This window comes from Halictus rubicundus, chromosome 9 (assembly GCF_050948215.1).
Source record: "Halictus rubicundus isolate RS-2024b chromosome 9, iyHalRubi1_principal, whole genome shotgun sequence".
Classification (NCBI taxonomy): Eukaryota; Metazoa; Arthropoda; class Insecta; order Hymenoptera; family Halictidae; genus Halictus; species Halictus rubicundus.
Window position 1 is genome coordinate 14,619,431 of NC_135157.1, and position 16,704 is coordinate 14,636,134.

Consider the following 16,704-nt stretch of genomic DNA (forward strand, 5'->3'; position numbering starts at 1 on the left):
AAGGTTTTTGACATTTCCGGTCACGGTCTTGCGCTTTTCTGCAGCCTTTTGCTATTCGACCTGGCGACAAAGTTTTGACCGCGTGCAAATCCGTTTCCTATTTCAGGGGGTTGTATCAGGGTCTTGGGGATGGATTTTTGAATTGCTTCTGGACGAACGGAACGTTAAATATAAGTTATAGAAGCAGTCTGCTTTAGGGCTTGTGCATTTTAGCCGGTTTGTGTGTCGGGTTCCGTCGAATTGCATTTTTATTGTTGGGGAGGAATTTTGCACGAGTTTTTAATCGAAAGGACCGTCGAACTGTGATTTTAATTTGCTTGCGCAGCTTGCTTTGGTAATTGTTGTCGAGGGAATTCGTTGCTAAACTCGTTTATATGCAATCAATTACTGAACATTTCAATATGCATATCATAGGTATACTGCATCAATTTCATATCCATAAAATCGAGAAAACAAATCGTGCAGAATGGAAACATTTTAATAAAGAAGAGAAATATTTAAATAACCCTTTATGTTTGGACTGGTATGAACCTAGTACCATAGAAATGGATTAAAACATAAAAGGGATAAGTGTAATTTTGAAAAATTGTGAATTCTAGCTGTCCAAAGGATTTGGTATAAAAGTGTTTCTGATCGTATGTAGAATTCTAAGGATGTAAAAGGTCCGCGGCGTAGGGGAGAGTGTCGGCAAGGTTAGGCTGTTGGCGGAGCTGTTAGATGAAGATGGAGGCCCTCCCATGGTCCCCGGACGTTTCCTTTTCCATTTTCTGAGCATTCTACGTCGGCTGCGGGTCTCCCGTCGGAACTAGGGCACCGGGACTTAATCGGTTTTCTAGAAAGTAGCCTCCGCGATTACATCGCGAGGCGATTGCTTCGTTCCTCGTCGAATCGCGGAAGCCGATGGAAGCGTTTTGCCACGGCAGCTTTCGAATTTAGCCGGGCTGTTACACGCTTTTCGACCATTCTCTCGCGATTCGTTCAAGCACTCTGTTTCGACCGGCCATTACGACTCCCGCGTACGCGTTACTCCACTTGGAATGGCACTTTCAACTGCTACGGGGTGTTGAGAATTTCCGTCGAAACCACGATCTATCTCTTATACAGAATTTTTAATCCGTCGCACTCGGAACTGTTTCAATTCCAATCCATATTTTCCCTCATTGATTCTCGTTGTTTCGATCAATTTTCTAATACGGTTTATAAGAATCGTGTAACGCGTCGCAGATTTTTATTAATTCTGCGAAGCGTTTTATAACTGTCCAGACATGTCACGAATGTGTATCGCTTGCTCACCGCCGTGTACGAGTCTGTATCGCGTGTGCTTTCTCCGTCATCGACGACAATATTCAACGGTCTCGAACATCGGCGAAAAACCTGGATCCCGGACGAGCCACGGTTAATTAATAACCGAATTACCACGCAGCCGAGAGACACGACAAGCTCCTCGTTTTCATGCTTTCGACATAAATCTAACATAACCTGTCTCTCGCGGCTTGTTCCCGCGTCCGTTCCCATCCCCTTTCGCTCGCTCCCTGGTTCCCGGATCGGAGACGTTGGCCCGACGTCCTGTAAAATGTATAACAAACTCATTTCCAATTAATGGTCCCTCGAAACGTGGGTAACTTGCCGTGGTGTACACCGATCCGCGGGGATCGTGAGCCGTTCTGCGATCTGATGGGCGGCTGCGAACGTGTTTCTTGTGCCGAAGATGAAAGTCGTTGCGACAGAATCACTGTTCGTGAGGTAATCGTTCTCCGATGCGAATTTTAATGGGAATCAGAGCTAATCCTGTCCCGTTTCGTTCGCTTCGTTCGTAAATTCGCGGCGGCTTAATGCGACTCCATAGAAAATCGGTTACGCAATCGCGAAAGCTTATTTTTCCTTCAGAGGGTTCGGCGGAGGTTGAAATAAAAAATGGAGGGTTTTAAGATATACACTGATTTAAACCTAGTTTCTTAAACGACTGGTTTCACTAGAAAGAGTGAACTCTTTCACTTGGGAACATCCTTCTTTCTACAACGATTTTGTAGGTCGATGGTTTCCAGCTTTCGTCCCAAATGCATAAAACCCGGAGTCCAGCAGTAACGTAACTCACGCATGCGGCTAGTTGTCGAAGGCTAAAGTGGCGCACAATAATTTCCATGGGCGAAAAGCCGCGGCATCGAGCGCTATCATCGTTACCCCGAATAAGAACAGTACAAGTTCGTACACAAGTGGCGGACACGAGCACACACTCCTTGGCAAGCAGCTACGGCAGTAAGGAAGCGGAGTGTTGAAGTTACGAGGTTACCGGTCGTAATTATACCAATCATTCCGCTTTCTCAAATTTGCCGGGGTCCGTCGGCGCGCACGCGATTCCTTCGGGATAAAAGACGATTATTACCGGCCGGGGCTCGGGCCATTGTGTCGGGCCCGGTCCATAGAATCCGGTGTGCGGGTGCGGTTCAAAGACACCTCGTCTCGATGAACCGATTCACCCGGCCTGTCGGTAATTCAGCGTCCACGGACGTTTATGCTCGCGGCGTCGGGCAGGTTTATCGCGGCTGAAAAACGTATGGGAAAAGTTCTACCTGGTTTCACGGTGTACGGAGCCCGTGTGTGGTAGCCCCGGCGTGCCTCTAATTATCGCTCCGCTATAACGTACAACGTATTATGAAACCGCTCTATAAATATATCGTCGGAACAGCCCTATTAGCGGCATAATGCGAACTTTCCTGCATAAATTATCGCCGCTCGCGGAACGGAGAAAGCCACTTACAGCTTAATTCATTTTACCGTTTCTAATTACCGTGGCTACCTCACCAACCCCCTTCCACAACGCTCAAAAGCTCACCCAGGCAACCTGTACGATACACGATCGCGCACCGCCCGCCGATTCTCTAATTAGCGACAGGTACCATACACTTTGAACTACGAGCATACGTTTCGGGAACCTGCTCGACACGTAACTCGGCCATCCCCTTTGTTACCGGATACCCAACGGGACTGCCAAACGTGGCCTAATAGCATACTCGGGAGGCTTCCCGAGCAAACAATGCCATTTTCTGCAGTTACAGATCGGTTTATCGTGATTCAATTGGGACACTTTTAATGGGATCATAGAGGACGATTTTTCTGACTAATTTGAATTTTTTTGGTATTTTTCACGGAGGCGGAGTTTCGAATTTTTTTATGAGGTGATGGGCCCAACTTTGACTCCATTGATTCTGCCGTGGTTTGTAGAGGTACAGGAAAATGATTCGGGGAAGTGTTATTGCACTCTGAGAGGGGAATTTAATTGTAATAGTGATGATTCTCTGAAGGTCATCTCAAGGTCGTGGCTTCCTGAAATGGTAACCAATTTATTAGAAATTTGAAAAAAATTACATACTGTACTGTACTAGTCTTGCATATTTGTATCTTAACTTGACCTTGGAATGACCTTGGTGTCCATGACGAATTTCATTGGTGAATTTCCAACTTTTTGGTTAAAAATATTGAAGGAAAGAACGAAATATTTCCGGCGAAAATTGTATCCGTAAATAAGGTATAGTTTTCAAGTGGAACGTGAGAAAGCAAACTGGGAACGTTCTTTGCAATGTTTGCAAGTTTTGCAACAGTGAAGCGGACTCTGTGTCAACGTCTAAGATCCTCGTTGGCGTATCGAAAAATCGTTAGAACGTAGTTCCGTCGGACCGTTAGCATAAATCGGCGTGTTTCCGGTGAAACAGTGTGCGCGGACTATGGTTATTACATAAAACCGTTGTGTTCGGAGGTGTAGGCTGTTCGATGGTATCGGCACCGTGTGGTTTCTCGTAATGGACAGCGTTCGAAAAAGAAAAAGGAAGAAAAATACGAGCCGTTTCGGTATTCAAACCGCACGATCGTGCTGGGAAAATCGAGCACCGGTCAAATGGAACCGGCCCGCGCTTTTACGTGGAACCTGAGAAATGTGTAGCCAAGCTCGTTGACGGGTTTACGTGGCCTCTCTATGATACTCAATCACAATGCTATACGCGTTTGCCGGCGGATCTGTTGAACGTTTCGCGCTCGGTATTTGATTATCTTGATTTCAAAGTTACGAGACAAACGCCTGCGTTTGTTATTCCGAGAAGTACTGCCACTCCGCGGAGTTATGTTCTTTTATCCAGGATGTCTTTGTTGCGACAACAATCTTTAAAATGTCCCGCGGTATTTCACAGCGTGCCGGGTTCTTTCAATTTATTTATACTCTACCGTGGAATTTGACATTTCTGCCTGGAATTCTTTCGAATATTTATGTTCTAAACTTCCGTCGATTTTTATGGATTTTACTCTGTGATGCAGTGGGCATTGAAAGTTGTCCGCGACAAGTGGAAACATAAATTGTCCACAGAAATATAAATTCTATAAATTCTCCATAATTAAGTCATGGATGAATGTGTTCTAGGTCAAATATAAAAGTTGAATCTCATAGTCAGCTGGAAAATCGTGAGTTGGAGAACAAGATGAACAGTAAAGATCGCGAAGGAGCAATTCTCTGTGTTCTTGATATTCTGTGCATTCTTTCAATTCTTTCTGCCAAGTGGAACGGAGGCTTCAGGTGTTCCGAACGCGCTTTTACGACGTGCTAGCGAGGCAGGCAAGCAAGATTTTCCGCTTGTTACTTCCGTTCGGCGTGAAACGTCACGTATTCCTTTGTGAAAACGAGGAATCGATCGTAGTCCGTGTGCTCTTCGCATCAGCAGACGTCGAATTGTCGCCTGAGTGAATAGCAGCTCCAGTTTGCTAGGGTTGGGGATGGTTATACCGTACCTAGGGCTGGGAAGTTAAAACTTTCCCGAGCGGAAGTCTGTTGGCAACGATTGTGCATACTTAAAAGCAGTTCGAAAATATACTATTAAATCCGAGTTGATTCTTCTACTAAAAATTTTATGAACTAACCTGTACTATCCATTATGCAATTTTTAAACACTCTGATATGCTCGTTAGCTCTCTAATTCTGTTCTTTTGAGTAATAGTTAGTTTTAAAAGAAATTGTCAGATCATGGTGCCGAGGTTATTTGGTTCAAGATTAAGATTGCTACTACCGTTAAAAAATAGATTAAAAATTCCCGAGCTGTGTATTATAGACTCCCAAAAGCTGTAAAATAAACGTTGATTTTTAAGCTTCATTTCAATGACGTATCTGATAAAAATTATTAAAGTGCTTCACTGGGGGTGAATTATTAGTTGAGGCTTTCGGTGGGAGATTTTATTAAGATCGCCACGGTTATGAATCGTAAGCTCTCAAAAACTAGTGGAATGGTCGCTGGCAGGTTGCGTGCGCGTGCAGAACAAATGCTATAGCGCCTCGAGTTTGTTAGCGCCGGGGGTTGCTATGCTATAGGTATCGTTAGCGAGTCAAAGTAGGCCAACAGAGAACCGTGCATCGGCCGGCACCGCGCGAGGGTAGCCTCGGTCGATGCAGTTTCGAATCAATAATCGCGTCTGCAGTTGGCTATTTAAGTTTCGTCGGGGTTACACTTGCTCCAAGAATAGCGAGCCTGCCGACCCACGGGTTTCGCGATATCTATTCCGTCAATATTTGCTTGTACAACGTCGATATGTTTGTTAACGCGTCGTCTGGAGCGTTGCGTCGACTCGTCTCTATTCATAGCGGCCGGCTGCCAGTTCAACGAATAAATACACCGCAAATAAACTACAAACTGCCTCGGGAATAAACCATAAACTTGGCCAGGTTGCTGGCCGCCCGACGATCCGGAACAGTGTGTGACTGGAATATTTGTTAATTGATTGTTTACTCGACGGCTTCGATGGTCGGCCGCCATGCTTGCGTGGGTGAGGAGGTTTCTCGCTCGGAGCAGAAGGTACATTTCTAGGGTAAGATCTCTGCCTTGGATCATACTTAGCTTTTGTTGCATTGATTTTTATTTTATTTTCGCAAACGGAAAGTCTGCGACATGTTCTATGGAACTCAAAATTAATTTGTACACGTTTTAATCTGCATGTAATTTTGAAGCCTGCTACTGAAGGCTTTAATCATAGCACTGGCTTTATTTGCAAAAGGATGAAAGCTAGATTGCTTGAAATATAATTTCAAATAGCAAATATATTAGAATCTTAAAATAATTTAAATCCATAAAAACTGCGCTTCAGGATATTTTCCGACTAAATTCATCATCATTAAAAATGAGTTACTTGCACGAGACTTCGCAGATTTCTCCGTGCCACTGATCTTTCACATTGCCCCTTCAGTTGTCGGATATAAAATTGCGGATCTGTCCCCAGAAATTCGTCGGTGAATGGAGTTATTAAACGGCGGGTTTGAATTTTTAACAAAGTCAGAATCCCCGAGCTCGTCTCCGGCGGATAATGGAACGCCGACTGAAATTCAATTTTTCAACGTCACTGTTCGCTAATGGGACAGATCCCACGCCATTTCTCAGCCGATTTGCTATTTAAATAAACTGGTCCCCGGCGAGGTGAAGTTCAACGGTGGTACACCGTCTGAATGAACGAAAGAGGCTTTCTCTACTGGTTTTCAGAATAGACAAATTGATGGATAGAAGATTATGCATGCGAGGCCGAGGGAAACCAAATACTCGGGCGACATGACAGTGAGAAGAAACGGCTGCTAGTCCCCCGCTTATGCTATCTCTGTTTTCGCGGACGTGGGCGTTGCAAAAATTCTGTTGACGATATCATTAGACTGAAAATGCTTTAACCCGCTTTTAATGCTTTAATGCTTTATTTTTGTCTGAGGAGTCACCTAAAAATTAACAAAGAATTCCTGAAGAGACAACTTATTTGTCCAGAAGTCACCTAGAAATTATCAAAGAATTCTGTTCTTTGTACAATCAAGAGAGAAGAAAATTTATTTCTCTTTATTCGTCTAAAACTCCGCAAAATTGTGAAAGAACTCGTTCTGTTCTCTTTGTAACGACCGATCAAAGGGAAAGAGAATTAAAATCTTTTGTCAAAATCCGTTTCACAGAAAGTTTTGTTGCGCCAAGATTGAAAGCACTGTGCAGATGTATTCGTTGAAATAATTTTTACATTTTCCCCACACGTTGCCAAAGGATTCAACAAACATTGTACTCGAATGTTTCCGTTTGCATCAAAGTGTTTTCTATACACCGCTACGAGTTCTTCATTGTTCCAGCGAGCACAGAAAAATCATTCCCCCCTCTCACTCTCGACAGCGCAATTCATTCCCACGTAGCACTCTGTACGTTTTAATTGCGAATACTAATTGAGAAAGGTCGCGTTCGAAAACTCAACTACACGTGAAATTGCTTCGCGTTCTGAATTCAACGCGGAATTCAACGAACGTATTAATATTAACGATCGCACTTGTTTCTGCGGAGCAATTATCTTATAACAGACGAGGTTTCGTTGACGGGCTGTTTGTGCTTGCAACAATTTCATATTGAAACATCCGTTTCAATATTCCGGCAGGATTCTCCTTTGGCATAAAGCTGGCTTCGAAATTGGGTGTGGCCCAGATTCTCGGGCAAGAAGGCTGCTTTAAACTGAATCGATAGCTGCATTCTGACTCGTCGCAGTTGCAGGTTGCAGTTTAAATCCGCCTGTGAAATTCTAGTAAAGTATTGTAAACAAAATTGTGACATTCAATCCAATTTAATTAAACATTTTTCAATCATAAAATATGATGACTAAAATGTTATTGAACGAAGTAAAAATGTTTGAATATTAACATGAATATTAAACCTGACAAATCTGGTAGACAAACCTCAATAAAATTTATTGCAACAACCCTTGATACAAATCAAACTATCAAGATACCAATACATCCTCCGCACACAAGAAAAATCGCAAAACCATGGGAAGGGTGTCGGAAGGGCTCTAGAAAAAAAAACGAGGCAGACTGTTGGTATCATGGCAAAAGGGCCGTCCTTCAATCGGCAGGAAGTGGTTCGATTTTGGGAGTCCTGGGTGAGATAGACCTATCGTGAGGATGCTCCTGACAAGTGATATATCTCGGCTGATTTTCTACCTGCGTTGTCGTCGATAAAGTACCTTATTATAAAGCACGGTATAGCTCCCTCGGCCTCGTCGACGATGTGTCTGCCAAAGGATCGAGGGCACTGCCTCTCCGCCCTTCTCGCCCCTCTTCAGCTTGCGTCTATCCAGGGTGGGGCTGAAATCGATTTTAACCTCCCCTCCCCCCCCCCCGCCTGGTGCAGCCTCCCCGTGGAAGTCGCTTCGGGGACTACAACCCCCGAGTAGCAAAAAGCTTTTTCTCCCTTAAAGCGCCGCCGCTTTGTACGCCGCTTCCAACCCCGCGCACCCTCGCCAACCCCCTTGTCGTCTCTATACTACGGCCGTCTCACCCGTTCTCTCTATTTTCTCTCAACCCCCGGCGCACTCCAACCCTCCAGCCTCACCTTGCCCTTGGACCCGCGTTTCGACGTGGTACAACCCGTTCCCTTTTATGGAGGGAGCTCCTGCTGACAGATATCCCGGAAACTGGCCCTCACCGTGTTAATCGTGGTGACTGCGAGGGTTTTTCAATGTCCCGATCTCTAGGTTGCAGGGGGTGGCTGCTTTAGGGGATGATAGATCACTGGAGAAACATTTATGTCAGCTCTTCGTTTCTGGGATGTCAAGCTAGTTTTATATGTTGTTGTTGGGTAATTTGGGGGTTTGATTTGTGCTCAAGGTCAGCTCAAGGTCGAATTTTAGGACATCCTTGAATCGATATGAATTAATCAATTTGTTATAAGATGAAAATGTGGAAAGTATGTGATCTTCAGTTAAAAATTAAATGGCTGTTTTCATCTCCTCAGTTTTCACCCCAAATATTTTTCTAACGACTACCTTTTCCCAAAGTTTCGTCGTTCGTGAAATCCAGCAGGAAAATCGTTTTATACTCCCCGTTCGGCAGGAAAATCAAGTGTATTCAGGTGTGTTCGGGTTCATCAGGTGTACCGAGAGGTGAATCTAGTCGGACGGGGGAGGGGGGTGGAGGGAAATTTGGCGAGTGTCCAGAGCCAGCCTCCAATGAGGTTTCCATTATAACTCGCCGCGGATGAAGCGGAATTTCATTTACGAACCACGTACCGGTCGTCCTGCACGTTACGGTAGTAACGAGTGTACGTGATCACCATAATACACGAGATCGGATGAATCGTGGCTGCACGCCTGATTTATTTCCCGCTGTAAAATCCGCCGTGGAAGACTCTTGAATTATTGGGATCCGTGAACGGGGATGGAAATTCCAATCGAACGGTTTGCGTGCTCGAAAATTTGTTTGTACATGCACACCGCCGCTCGTATTTTGAATTTGAAATCTCTTCAACATCGACGCGTTGCTTCTTAAAACCGTACAATAGAGGAAATAAGCTCTTTGCTTCTTGTGTATTACAATTTTTATTTCGTAGGAAGATATATTCACGATGCAATATAAAATTAACAGTGGGTCAGCACTGTGCCACATCGTGAACATAAAATGAACAACATTAATCACGTAAAAATCCTGCCGAAGCCCGAAAACGAAGTGAAAGCTGATTAAAAGTGAAGGAAACGCGCCGATAAAATGGCCCGGTATAAAACAATAATCTTTCGACGAAGTGTAAAATGCCAAGAGCTCTCGCGAAGCGCGGACAAATGCTCGCGGGAACGTGTGAAATAAATCGACCAAGAACCGCCGGTTAATTAACAAGAATTACCGAGGAACGTAACGGGATCGTTATCTCGGGCTCACGATCGAAACGGACGAATTAACGGGCGACAAGTCTCGATCGTTTTCCAGCAATCGGCGGAACATCTCTGCCCCTCTCTCCCTCTTTCTCTCTCTTTCTCTCTCTTTCTCTCTTTGGCATAACATCGTGTCAACGATTATGCGCGGCTCGATTTTAATTTCTCGACGATCGACCGCACATCGAGGCTCCACGGAACCGATTCGGGCAACTCGAGCGTGAAGCCTCTCGTGAAATTCGAGCTTAAATTTCACCCGGAGGACCATTCGCGTCTCCGTGGCCGATCCTCGTGAAATAAGGTTATTGAGATATAATCAAGCGGCACGGGCAAAAGCGAGCGGCCAAGGAATCGGCCGGTAGACACGGATCAACGCGGCGGGTACACGGGGTCCTGCGCGCGGGTTTCACGGCCAAAGAAGAGAGAAACTTTTCGGGCGAGAAAGAAACGCCGGGCCCACCCAAGCAAGCTGAAAATCTCGCGAACTTTCGACGTTCTTGCGAGCCGGACCGCGGTTTCCGAATTTCCTGCAGATCGGTTTTTCGATCGGCGGCGCCTTTGACGAAGGCGGATTTCGCGGTGACGAGGAGCGCTCCTTTCATACTCTTCCTGCAATACGAATTTTATTTGCAAAAACAGAAAGTCGCGAGAAGTACTTGGGGATACTGTTACATAATTTTTGATTAAAAGAGAAAATTTCACGTAACTACCATATCTTACAATTACCATGGACCGTTCCGCATGAAGATCCCCACTCCACTAATTTATAAAATCCACAGTTTGCTGATTAGTTTAATCGAAGCACCGAGTCTCCAAATTCGGAGTCGACCGCGCAATTTAATAATTGATCGTGAAAGGAACGCAGCAGTTTCTCTTTACAGTTATTTCCAACAATGAGCAAACAACAGTAAACACCAGTTTTTTTACCATTTCAAGAGGAAAGCAGGATAGAGAGGCTCGAGGACCAGACAAATGGGCAAAGTGACTCGATGATTGAACGTTGAAAAATATTAAACACGATGATCCAGCAGGTACATCGTCAAAGTCAGAGTTCAGAGTCCGCTTTCTATGGCACCCAATCGATTCCTGTTCGATTCCGGTTTAATAACAAACCCGACAGAATGTAAACACCAAGTAAACGTCGAATGGTAGCTCGTACGCGTGGTCGTTAATCAGAATTAAGTTTCTACGCGAGCGAGCGATGTTCTTGCTGTGTCACGCAGGCTCTCGCGGTGATCTCGCTGCGTCTTCGGTGTGTTTGCTTAGTATCCTGAACGAGGAGAAACCTTTGAGCATGATTCTCTTGGGCTGGGAGCAGTTTATCCTACCAAGGCTTCATTACTTCGTTTTCAGTATCAAATTCCACTCATAAAAATAAAAAATATATATATATTTTATGGTTACGTGGAGGCTCCCCCAATTTTTGGGATTTGGTACAAAAAGGTGCAAAACGTTGAGAAATTAATAAATAAATCTGCTAGTGGTCCCAAGCATTATAAGCTTTTCTGAATATGGTCCGCTGTGAAATAATTTAATTTTCAACTTTCTAGGGTCACTGACCGGGAAACCGGGGTCCCTAATTTTTGGGACCTGTTAAGAAAATTGCAAAATGTTGAGAAATTAATAAATAAATCTGCTAGTGGTCCCAAGCATTATAAGCTGTTCTGAATATGGTCCGCTGTGAAATAATTTAATTTTCAACTTTCTAGGGTCACTGACCGGGGAATCGTGGTCCCTAATTTTTGGGACCTGTTAGGAAAAGTGCAAAATATGTTTGAGAAATTAATAAATAAATCTGTGAGTGGTCCCGAGCATTATAAACCGCTGTGAAAATGGTCCGCTGTAAAATAATTTAATTTGTAACCTTCTGGGGTCACTGACCGGGAAACCGGGGTCCCTAAGTTTTGGGACCTGTTAAGAAAAGTGCTAAATATGTTTGAGAAATTAATAAATAAATCTGTGAGTGGTCCCGAGCATTATAAACCGCTGTGAAAATGGTCGGCTATGAAATAATTTAATTTGGATCTTTCTGGGGTCACTGACCAGGAAAACGGGGTCCCGAATTTTTGGGACTTGTTAAGAAAAATGGGGATGGCAACGAAACGGTCAAGGCGACGTTTAGCCCCGATGGTCTCGGTCGAGAGCAGACGAGGAAGTTTCTTCATACAACGCGGCCGGGCTGGGTGATTTACGAACAAGTCGTCCGCGACGCTCCTCACCGTTTCCTAACGCGATCCATTCCGCTTGGATAGCCCCCGGCCGACAGATAGAGTACCGATGTATAAATTACGCGTGGACCAATTAACATTGTCGCCGGACGAGTGTGGACCCGGCTTCGGGAACCGGACTCGGCTGGCTGGCTGCCACCTAAGCACGGGGGTGGACGAGGAAGATTAATTGAGACCTTTTCCCCTCGGCTATCTCGAGGAAAGCGTACCTCTCCCAGGAACCCGTTCGGCTCCGCGACGAGGAATTAATTCCGCAAGCGCGAATCCTCGCGATCGTCGCGCGATTCCCTCTGGTAGCCGCCTCTGGGACCTCGGGCACCCCTTGGGAATCAGACAAAAAAAAATAGTTGAAATACTGCTGAAGATAGGACACAAAACACAGCTCGTGTCAGACTGTATTTTAGGTAGCTAGACAAATTTTGAAAATTATTTTAAGTAGCAAGAAAAATTTGTTTACTCGGTACAAGGGTTGGTTCCAAACTCCTCACCATCCCTTGGCATGAGAAATAAAATACTTGAACTACTATTAAATTCAATAAACCATGCGCAGTTCGAGTGAGATAAAAGTACGCTATTTGTACAAACTGTTGTTCTTATTTGTCTCTCTAAAGATACATTATTTTGAACACTATTTTCGACAGATTGTATGCGTATGTTGTACAAGTTATTTAATTTTGCATCACGCGCCCGATTTACCCTGAAACAGGATACGCAACTGTTTATCACTGTTAGTGCGGTATTTTACCCATCCGGGATTAGTCGTAGAATACGAGCAGGGAGGATCGCTCGCATAATTTCCTTCTTAACGAGACCGCGGGGACAGTAATTTACGGTAGGAATCGGAAATTTTCAATATATGATAATCTGCGAGAACGAGTGGACGCTCGTTCCGGAACGATTTTAAATAGCCAGCTCGCCGGACGGGACTGAGACTCTTAACTCAACGCTTGTTCAAGGTTCGGCCTGGTAATCGGGCGCGTTATCTAGTTCCAATGGCCGATTAAATTCACCGTTATGGCCGAGTCGTGTTAATCCGCGAGAAGTTTCGTCGTAAACCGCGATTTGTTGGTGGATGCTCGGAAATTGCTTTATTTATGCGGCGGAGAGCCTCGTGGATAGACAATACTACAATTGTCCTGAAATATTCGGACTCATAATTTATTACAATTATTTTTAATTGTCACTACAATTAATTTTCTACATAAGTTGGATTCCAAGTTGGATCTCAATTCATCTTCTGAAACACAATAATTTTCTATAGAACTATTTCTTTACACAAATAACGCAATAACCAGGGGTATCAGACGTAGGTCCAAACCTCTGGTAAAGACATAGAAATCTCGGAACTCCTAATCAATTTTCTGGAGATTCAATTAGACAGGAACATTGTCGACTATGATGACATTAAAAATGTCTCAGTTTTTTTGTCATTAGTGCATCCACAGAGTCAGAAAATTGCAACATACGTCACCAGCTAGCAGCTGTAAAGACGCTCCCGGTGCAACGCGCAGCACTGTCGCTCCTCCGGCTTGCCATTACACGATATTTCATTGTCTCGTTGAATATTGTTACGCAATTATCCTCGTGCACCCTTTTAGCGCTCCTGGTTACACAACGCACGGTGCGCCCATTTATAAACGCCGCAACGGCGATCGGTAACTTCTCGTTACCGCTACTACCGGTGCCGGTCTACTAGGACTGGTACTTAGTTTCCTGACCCTTCAGTGGTTTATTTAATTTTGAAAGCGCGCACCTGCGTGCACAATTACTTTCAACTGACAACGAACGCAACGAAACCACAACAAACGCACTCAATACGCCATTTCTACGAAATCTAAATAAACACTAATAAATAGACTGCGGATCTTTATGCAAAATAAAAAATATTTGCATTGATTGCAAGACAGAGTAGCGAAATAAAAATTTCTTTCTACCTTTAATTATTTTATTAAGCGAAAATCAATACGTTGGTGCGCTTAAATCTTTTTAATACGTCCACTGCTTTAAATTGTGCTTACCCATTTTTGTCATAAATGCATAAAATCCGCAGTCTACTAATAAAATTTCTTTCATATTTACTGCTATTCTAAAATGTAATAAAATTGCTAATTTGCCTACATTTCGCTCCAAGTAACGGAGCTGAACTTTTTTTTTCTGTGACGAATATACCCGTCCCCGAACAGAAAATTGCCAGCTATTCATGACGAATATACTCGGCAGAAACACGGAGAGGGTTAACGGGTTCCCGCGCACATCTCTCACCCACGCTTCCGGCGCAACGGTGATTTAGCGCCGCGGAATCGCGCGACGCAGAACGACGCGACGCGTCGATTTCACGTGTCCAGCAGCACCTTGTCTCGCCCGGAAAGAAGATATCGCGTGAATGATCATGCGCAGCCGATCGTTACTCTTCGCTGTCGCGGCTCTGACGATTTAATCGGAGTTTTCGGGTCGGGGAGGACGCCGATCCTCCGGGACAGTGAGCGACGATGCGACGCTGCATTTTTACGTCGTGCTGCTCGATGATCTGTTTCACTTCCTGTTGCGAAACATCGCGACAGAGCCCTTGACTCTTTTCTACATCAATGGAATACAAATGAAAATCAAAATTTAGTGCACTTGCTGAATTGCGAATTTTTCATAGACATTTTGTTCATTTTTCCACCGAGTCATTTGGTGGATTTATTTCTGGGGATTTTTAATTTAATATTGATTTTAGCACGAGGCTACCACGCGTACCGCACATTCCGACTTTCCTTCGACTTTTACGTAACCTAGAGGAATACGGGTAGACTTTCTTTTATCAGTCGTGGTATTCCAATGATTTACAGTCGGGCGTAAATTGATTTTCGTTTTATTGGCTCGTGTCCAGGTCTCGTAAAATAAATTTCGCGGCGATACCCGCGCGCGTACCGCCGAGTAAACAGAGAATTACAGCCACGCGCGCGCGTGCAGATAATTCTCAGACAATAGAAATTGGATTCGACGCGGCTTGACCAGATCCGCGATAAACAAGCCTAGTTATCCGATGAGATATCTCCTCGGAGAACCTCTTCCCGCGGCGCGATGTTTTTCCCACAGAATCTATCCGTTGTGTAAACGGTGTCGAAGGGAAACGAAAACCTTCTGAAAAAGAGGGGGGGGGGCAAGAAAAAGACGCCGGTACAAGCACGGGCCGCGGAGCGTCGTCGTTCGAACAATAAATCTACGGGTTCCTGGGAGATCGAGAGAAAGGGTACTCCCGTGTGCGTGTTCCATCAATTTGCTTCTCACAATAAGCTGCCAGAGTCGTTTAATATTCTTCGCGGTGTTATTTTTCCGCGTGCTAAAGCCGGTAGAAAAGGCGTACAAGTGGCGGAGGACGACGAAGAGGTAGCAGAAGAGGTCCATCGTGCGGAGAACTTTCCCTCTTGACGGTGCCTCGCGAGACGAGGGAGACACGCGCTTTGAATGAGCTCCTTCGCCTCGAAAGATTAGCTCCGCGCTCCCACGCCTCATCTCGCTATCGCATCATCGCCGAGATTCAATCTACGGGGTCGCTTCCAGTGTCCTCGAACGATAAAACTTGGCCCGGGTTGCACCGTCGATCCGCGGAATGCCCGCCGCGAAAAACACGCGGACTCGGCCTGCGAGGCAGACTTATTAAGGAAGAGATATTCGGCCGTCGTTTCCGCGTTTACATTCGATGTACGCGAGCCGAGCTGAATCGAGGAGATTCACGATTCCGCGGAGGATCGTTCGGTTAAATGCTGATCGCGCGTGAATCGACGGAGATATGAACGAGGACTAAATGAGACCTAGGAATTATAGTGAAAGGACCGGGGGATGATCCAGGAACTGGGGAAGGGACTGGGAACTGGGTGAGGGATTGGAGAAGGGAAGGGGAAGGGACTCGAGAGGGGAAAAAGGGAGTAGAAGGTGCCAGCGAGGGGAAGGGACACATCAAGGTTACGGAGGGAATTTTTTAATTCCTGGGGGAGAAGGAGTAAGGAAAGTGGTGAATCTGGGGAAATAAGGGGGAGGGAAGAAGCTATGCAAGGGTCCCACGGAAGGGAAGGGTCTAGGGAGAAGAAAGCCAGGGAAGGGCCTAGAGAAGGGAAGCGTCCCCCTGGACGGGGAAGGTTCCCAGAAGCGTAGGGGTCCAAGAAAGTATGATGGTCTATGAAAGCTAGGAGTCCAAGAAAGGGAGGATCCAAGGAAGGGGAAGAGTCTAAGAAAAGGTCCACCGATGTCTCCATGTATCAATCCAACGGAGATTGTACTCCCACCTTTCCGCAAATGATGCGAAATTGGCTATCCAGGCCCAGCAGCGTAGATCTGACGCGAATGGGTAGCTATAAAGAACAGGAGGGAGCGCGCGGTCAACAATAAGGAAAGCACGTCCAGACGTTCTAAATAATGAAGTGATTTGTCCAGGAAAGTGACGCAACACCTGACGTCAGCGCACACGGTAACCGCATATCCCGGTGCACCGTGAAAGGTGCAGAGATCGTAGCTCGTCCCACTCGTCCATCCGAAGTGTTAACAATCCATCTGCGAGGTTCGCCCGCAGCGTGATAGCCGTGCAAGAAACGTTAAGTAACGACCCGGCCGATACCGTTCGCGGTGCATAAAGAGGACAGTGAACCAGGGACGGGATCGGGTCGTTCTCGGGCATCATTTAGAAAATAACCGTGTTTCATCCTAAAGATCGTATTTACGGCGGACTCGAGCAGAGAGAGAGAGAAGGAGAAGAAGAAGAAGAAGAGGACAGGATGAGATGGGACAGAAGGACGGTGGGACGGAAATGATGGGT

At 45.3% G+C, this 16,704-nt stretch overlaps 1 protein-coding gene across 6 annotated transcripts in view; it reads left to right on the plus strand.

The window, feature by feature from the left end:
* LOC143357013 (uncharacterized) overlaps positions 1 to 16,704 on the plus strand; it is a 410,515-nt gene that overhangs the window by 25,969 nt on the left and 367,842 nt on the right. The window contains exon 1 of one of the 6 annotated variants that reach the window (XM_076793136.1): positions 5,675 to 5,841. The exons of the other annotated variants lie outside the window; for them this stretch is intronic. Coding sequence (XP_076649251.1) covers positions 5,788 to 5,841 — 54 coding nt within the window. The 5' untranslated portion in view covers positions 5,675 to 5,787. Of the gene's footprint in view, positions 1 to 5,674; positions 5,842 to 16,704 lie in introns of those variants that run through there. 6 annotated transcript variants of the gene reach the window in all.